Raw genomic sequence first — 7,613 nt, forward strand, 5'->3', positions numbered from 1 at the left:
AGAGATTTGTGGATTGAGCCTTCACCAACTAATGACTCTATTTCTCGAATTTAAACTACTACTGCTAGCTAGCACACCGCTAACACTTTGGTTGCTCGTTGCAAACATGAGACGTCTACACTCTAGGCATCAATCAGCCGAGCTGCTTTGTTAGCATCCATGATCAGCGGGAGTTCTGTAGGATAAGGCCACAACAACGGTACGAACAGGATATGTTCGCCAGACAAGCAAATCCAGGCCGAGCAAATATCATTTCCAGCATTTCACTTCTCACCGCTAAATCACCCCTGTACTTGCCGTTAGGAGCCACACACTTCGACATTTTGCAAAAAATGTGAGAAACCATGGGCGCGAAGTCTTCCCTTATTTTCACGACGCATCTGGCCGGGAACAAGCAGATCGTGATACGATCCCTAGTGGGCGATCAACTTACTTAATCTCGTGGCCGAGAGGGGCACCGAACATATTCTACGCCGCGGCAAAAAGGATGGTCGAGAACCTGTGGGGTACAAACACCCGAGGGCCTCCCTTGAGCGTACAGTACAGTATCATCCAGCCAAGCCATGCATGCATGAAAAATGCCAGAAACACGTTGTACACCCTAAAGCCAGCCCTGCCCACCCCTATAAATACCATTACCATTGGACACACTTGAACACACCATCACAACAAGTTTAACCCCATCTCTTGTCTCTTGACATAACACTTTATAGCCCCGAACTTGTCTCGTGACTCTCTCTTGCAAGGGGAGAGGAGACCAAGTAGAGGAGGCTATTTTTGCAAAGGTAAGAAATCTCAATGCATGCATGCATGCACTGTGGCGATCCTATCTTATCTTAAGGTGCATGCCGCGCATGTTTGTTACTCCATCGCCTCCTTAGCTTAGATATTTGATGATCTTGCGTGGTGGAGTGCATGCACATGCGTGCAGGTGCATGTGTCATCGTTTTCAATCGGGCCGTGTGTAACAACTTGCTAGCTAGCTAGGCGCGCTGTTCTCGCTGACCAATGCAGCTATAGCTGTAGTGAGGAGACAGGGCAAGAGGCAAGTTGACATGTGTGCCCGTAGGAGATAGAGGAGGGGGAGGAGGGGTCCAACCATTACACCGATCGGCCACGTTTTTTCCCTTCGTGCCACTAGCTAGAGGAGCCTCGCGTGGTCCATTCTTCTGCAAAAACCCTGGCCATCAATTCAGCAAAATATTTTAGCTAAGCAAATTTGTTTTTCTTTTAAATTGGATTTTTTTCTTAGATAGCCCAAGGTCTCTCTCTCTCACACACACACCAGAGATATGTACCAATAAACGACAAGTTTGCATGCTACACCCATGCATGCATGCACGCCACTTGATCTCCGAACCGTCGTACATCTACACATGCGATCGGCCCAAGTGGGCGAGAGACACGCTATGACATATTCCTCTTCACATAATAGAGGCATCAGGCAATGCTCTACCAGCCCCTAACATCGGTTTCAACTTAAAGATCGCCGAGAACAGATGCTAAATACCCTTGGTGTACGCTACAAAATTCCCTAGCTCAGCGTCCCCACCTCCTCGAGCCCAGACCCGGATGAACGAACACCCACCAACCTTCCAGGCAGGCGCCTATAAATCGCCGCCCCCGCTCTTATCTCTTCCTCACACTGCACTCGCTCACCCCCGCCCACTATACGACCTCGGTCGGTCTAGTGGAGCGGTAAACCGGCCGCCTTTGAATTCCACCCCGCGAGCAGTCTTGGCGCTCTCTGCGTCCCGCTCACTAGCCGGCAGCCACCCTCCACACCTTGGTTGACGCTATATATTGTAGTCGCGGTGCTACTTACCTGAGGTACAACGAGATACCGATCGGCCTGTACTGTGTGCTCTAGCTGTGATCTCACTGCTCGATCGGGCGTTGTGGCTGGTGCAGAGATGGGGGAGAACGGCGTGGGCAAGAACTACTACCTGCAGGGGGGCGCGGCGGCGGCGGCCATGGAGGTGTCCTCCGTGGAGCACGGCCAGGCTGGCGGCTCCAAGTGCTACGACGACGACGGCCGCCTCAAGCGCACCGGTAAGGAAGAAAGAAAGATGCTACTGCGATCATGTGGTACGGCCGCCTCAAACGTGCGCGACGGGACAAACTGACGTGGACTTTTGGTGTGCCGCAGGGACGATGTGGACGGCGAGCGCGCACATCATCACGGCGGTGATCGGGTCCGGGGTGCTGTCGCTGGCCTGGGCCATCGGGCAGCTCGGCTGGGTGGCCGGCCCCGCCGTCATGCTGCTCTTCTCCCTCGTCACCTACTACACCTCCTCGCTGCTCTCCGACTGCTACCGCTACGGCGACGAGACCACCGGCAAGCGCAACTACACCTACATGGACGCCGTCAACGCCAACCTCAGTACGTCTGCATGCCTCCTACTGTTCACCCGAGCTCGCGTAATTCGCAGCTACATGCATGCATGCATGCAGAGCAGAGCTCACTCTGCTTCTCTCTCTTGCCGTTCCGTCGAGCAGGTGGCATCAAGGTCCAGCTCTGCGGATTCCTGCAGTACGCCAACATCGTCGGCGTCGCCATCGGATACACCATCGCCGCCTCCATTAGCATGCTGTGAGCACCCACAACTTTCTGCAACCATGGTCTTGATCTGTGCTAGCTGGTGAACGTGAACTTACCGTCGCTTGTGAACTGTATGATGCAGTGCGATCAAGAGGGCCAACTGCTTCCACGTCAAGGGGCACGTGAACCCGTGCCACATCTCGAGCACGCCCTACATGGTCATCTTCGGCGTGGCGCAGATCTTCTTCTCGCAGATCCCGGACTTCGACCAGATCTCCTGGCTCTCCATCCTGGCCGCCATCATGTCCTTCACCTACTCCGCCATCGGCCTCGGCCTCGGCATCGTCCAGGTGGTCGCCAACAAGGGCGTCAAGGGCAGCCTCACCGGCATCAGCATCGGCGCCGTCACGCCCATCGACAAGGTCTGGCGGAGCCTCCAGGCGTTCGGCGACATCGCCTTCGCCTACTCCTATTCGCTCATCCTCATCGAGATCCAGGACACCATCAGGGCGCCGCCGCCGTCCGAGGCCAAGGTCATGCGCCGCGCCACCCTCGTCAGCGTCGCCACCACCACGCTCTTCTACATGCTCTGCGGCTGCATGGGCTACGCCGCCTTCGGCGACGACGCACCCGGGAACCTCCTCACCGGCTTCGGCTTCTACGAGCCCTTCTGGCTCCTCGACATCGCCAACGCCGCCATCGTCGTCCACCTCGTCGGCGCCTACCAGGTCTACTGCCAGCCCCTGTTCGCCTTCGTCGAGAAGTGGGCGCAGCAGAGGTGGCCCAAGTCAGGGTTCATCACCGGAGAGATCCAGGTCCCGCTCGTCTCCTCCGGCTTCAAGCTCAACCTCTTCCGCCTGACGTGGCGGTCGGCGTTCGTGGTGGCGACGACGGTGGTGTCGATGCTGCTGCCCTTCTTCAACGACGTCGTCGGCTTCCTCGGCGCCATCGGGTTCTGGCCGCTCACCGTCTACTTCCCCGTGGAGATGTACATCGTGCAGAAGAAGATACCCAGGTGGAGCTCGCAGTGGGTGTGCCTACAGCTGCTCAGCCTCGCCTGCCTCATCATCACCATTGCCGCCGCCGCCGGCTCCATCGCCGGGATAATGTCCGATCTAAAGGTCTACAAGCCGTTCTCCACAACTGACTGATCTATGCTTGGCCGTCGCATGAATGCACAGATCCTCATGGACAGAATATGCCTAAAAGCTCTAATTAATTAATCAACCAATTATCACGTGTTCACTAAAAATTACATGTTCAAGTAATTGTTGCTCTAAACGGCCGGTGTACCAGTACCACCGGTGCTGCTGATTTCATTTTCCTTTGTTTGCCATCCGTCGTGTTAACTGAAAACGGTAGAGGGAACCAAAATAGTGTACTTCCAAAGTGGTGTGATTGTAAGTACGTTAATGAGAAACGAATGTTCTCATGATAACTACTTGAGTGGTATTAAGATCATTATCCAGATGAGCCTGAATTTCTTCTTGCTACACTTTTTCGAATGGTGCGGCCTTTTTTTTAGAGAGAGAGAGAGAGAGAGAGAATTTTCTGATCTATTCATAATCAAACATGATAGTACAAAGAAGACTGGTGCAGCCTTGACATTATGTATCTCGTTAACCGGTTTTCTCATAATTAATTGGAAACTCTATTATCTTTGCACCACTCTGTTGGTTGCTCGGAAAACATGGACTTCGATTTGCAATCATGCGCAACTTTCTTAGACTAGCCACAGTGGGAGTAAATTCAGCAGTAATATCGGGTCCAACTCAGCAAATTTGCTTATGTGGCAATGAGTTAATGAGGAGAGAGCTAGTTGTAGTAGTAACTTAGCTAGTTACTGTAACATCACATGTCCCAATGCAATATGAGTCTATAACCTAATAAATAAAACTTTGCATGTTACCACACTTAAGTTACTACCCACTATGAAGTTAGTAACTTAGTCTAGGGATATGTGTATGTTACTAGTGTATGTTACTCTCCATTGTGGCTAGTCTTAAGGAGAAAAACATTTGACAAAGGCTATATTTTATTTGACGAGTAAGGCTGGTCATAGTGGGGAGTAACTTAGACTAGTGTCATGCATATGACACTAGTCTTTGTTACTACCTTCATAGTGCAAAGTAACATACAAGTAGTATCATAGATGATTGCATTTATTACATTATAGACTCATTTTGCTTTGGTTTGCGTTATGTTACAGTAACATATTATATTACTCCAAACACCTCTCTCCTCATAAACTATATGCCACATAAGCAAACTTGTCTTGGAATGCGCTATGTTACTTGCTTAGTTACTCCCGCTATGACCAGCCTAAGGCAGGAGCTCTGCCGATTTCATTAAGAGAGAAAAAACAAATACATAGTTGGTCGGTTTATAAGAAAAAAAACAAGGTGAAAGCTAGCAAACAAAATCAAAATTAAAAGTATGTTTTTGGTCCCTCAAATTTACCGAAAGTTTAGATCACGCCCCTCAAAAAAATTGTGACATTTAGTCCCTCATCTTTCAAAAACGGATAAATTTTGTCCAAAACCGGACTAGAGAGGAAAACCAGTCCCATGGTGTTGGTTTTCTCTATCCTCACATGTACAAACTATAGGCAGTTTCTTATGCTTTTGATGCTTTTGATGTTTCTCATATGTACAAACTATAGGAGTAAATCTATTCAACACCCTCAAGCCCACGAAGACCCAATGTCGACTAGTGCAGATTTTTTCCATTGCACAACCCATATCATACACGGAGATGCAAACCGTCACCTTGCGATGGTGTGTGATAGGGGGTGCTCGCACACTATACCGGATATCTGTGTACGTTAGGGGAACCCATCTCACACGATAGGCGTGGAGGAAAGCGTGTAATGTTACGAGCTATCACACATATTTAGCCAGAACTTTACGTGTGAGATAGATTGTACATCACACATGATTATTATCTTGGTATCGTGTGTTGTTATATACCCCCTTGCACGTTTCTGGAGAAGCACAATTGTGTGGGATGATTGTATTCATTGCACATGATTCGTTGGATGGACGTGTGTGTTGGTCCATCCATCACACATGCTGCCTATGTCACAGTTGTATGTGCTGATTCATTCATCGCACACGTTGTATGTGTCACAAGCGTGTGTGTTGTATGTGTTCATCGTGCATGCTCTCTTATACGCAACCATGTGAAATGCAATGAACAATAGCATGCACGCAATGAGTTTTATTTTCTCATTATCTAGTCCCTGGCCATGCAAAAGCAAATTCACATTTCATATGCAACAAATGTTCACCACAAAAACAAATGTTCACCACAATTTCATATCCAACAGACAACACATTGCAGGCTTGATGTTGATTTGGGTGCGGCTTCGGGCCCGTCCTCTGTTGCGGCTTCTCCCAGTCGCGCTCGTCCTGTTTCTGTGCGCTCGCCTGCGTCTACGGCCCGCAAGAGCGGCCATGTCTCCAACAACGGCGAGCGGGTGGTCGATCGGGCGGCTCGGCGTGCTGCGGCTCGGGATCTGCCTCCTTCAGGTTCGTCCCCAGCCCCTCCCCCCTCCCCACGGCTGCCTCTCCTATGCGTTTAGTTCTTCCTTCTCAAACTGATGATCACTTGCTCAAAATTCTAGATGATGTTGGTATTTGCTTAGATTCTAGCATGGGTTCCCCTTCATCTATTCTTGGTGTTATTAGGGCAAATGAAATTGCCCAGGCTGATATTGCGAAAGCCAAGGAGATTCGGGTGGGTTCGGGCGCTCCTCCGGTTGTGGCCGATGGGGATGAGGGGGGAGTTCACAGGTGTCAAGCTCCCTCAGTGACTTCTATTCGTGTGACAAGGAAGCGTGCTAAATCCTGCATGGCACCGAGCAGGTCGAGTCTCCGTATCAAAAACCTATCTTTTAGATGAAGGCCCTATTCTGGAATATTCGTGGTTTTGGCGCTAGGGGGCGCATGGACCAACTTAAAGACCTGGTCCGATCCGAAAACGTAGAATTTATTGGCCTTGTCGAGACTATCAAATCTTCCTTTTCCTCCAACGAATTATCGGGCATTGCTGGGATAGACATATTCCATTGGAACTATGTGGCCTCGGCTGGGCACTCCGGTGGTCTTCTGCTTGGTGCCAAAAAAGATACTTTTGATTTTGTGGCTTTCGACCATGGCATTTTTTGGGCTAGCATGGTGGTTTCTCTACGATCCCTCAACTCCTTGTTGGAGATCATGGTGGTTTATGGTCCGGCTGACCATGCGATGTCTTATGCCTTCCTGGATGAGATTAGTATTAAAATTGAATCATGCCAGCTACCCCTCTTGATCGGGGGCGATTTTAACATGCTCCGTTTTCCTTCTGACAAGAGCTCGTCCAACTTCTCTTGGCCCCTGGCTGATGCTTTTAATGCTTTCATTAGGGACACGGCTATTCGTGAGATTCCTAGGGTTGGAGCCCGTTTCACTTGGTCTAACCATCAAACTCCCCCTATTCGCTCTGTTCTTGATAGGGTTTTTGTTTGCCCTAGGTGGGATTCTTTATTCCCCCGGGTCAGTCTTAGAGCCCTGCCTGTGTTGGCTCTGATCATACCCCCTTGATTCTAGATGATGGTTCACGCCCAGTGGGTTTCCCGAGATTCCAGTTTGATGCTTCATGGCTACAAGTGGAGGGTTTTAATGAGTTGGTGGCTCAAAAGATCCTGTCTTTCCTGTCCTCTACTCGTCGCTCTTTTGGCCCCATGGATGACTGGCATCAATGCTCCTATTTTCTGCGTCGATTCCTTAGAGGCTGGTCTAAAAATCACTACGTTGAGTCAAGGCGTGACAAAGCTAGGTTGGTGGCTCAAATTGGTGTTTTAGATGAACGCGCCGATAGTTCTGGGCTGTCCTCGACTGAATGGCAAACTCGGTATGGTTTAGAAGAGGCGCTACTGGGCATTCGTAGGCAAGAGGAAGTGTATTGGAAACAACGTGGTACTATCAACTGGACCTTAAAGGGTGACTCTCCTACGTCTTACTTCTTTGCGATTGCTAACGGCAGGCGCCAGAGATGCATTATTGATAGCCTTGTGATAGACGGCGTCAGG

At 50.0% G+C, this 7,613-nt stretch overlaps 1 protein-coding gene across 2 annotated transcripts; it reads left to right on the plus strand.

Annotated features, from left to right (window-relative positions):
• Positions 1-635: 635 nt before the first annotated feature.
• Positions 636-4,006, plus strand: LOC125518961 (amino acid permease 3). 2 transcript variants are annotated; one of them, XM_048683847.2, is made up of 5 exons: positions 636-785; positions 1,912-2,052; positions 2,150-2,383; positions 2,500-2,593; positions 2,685-4,006. In XM_048683847.2, the coding sequence occupies exons 2-5, from the start codon at positions 1,914-1,916 to the stop codon at positions 3,691-3,693; spliced, it is 1,476 nt and encodes a 491-aa protein (XP_048539804.1). In that variant the 5' UTR covers positions 636-785; positions 1,912-1,913; the 3' UTR covers positions 3,694-4,006. The 2 variants fall into 2 exon arrangements, with proteins under 2 accessions (XP_048539804.1, XP_048539815.1); XM_048683858.2 differs by lacking the exon at positions 636-785 and adding an exon at positions 1,630-1,830.
• Positions 4,007-7,613: the final 3,607 nt, after the last annotated feature.

This window comes from Triticum urartu, chromosome 1A, assembly GCF_056163025.1.
Source record: "Triticum urartu cultivar PI428250 chromosome 1A, HENAU_Tu73, whole genome shotgun sequence".
In the NCBI taxonomy this organism is placed as follows: Eukaryota; Viridiplantae; Streptophyta; class Magnoliopsida; order Poales; family Poaceae; genus Triticum; species Triticum urartu.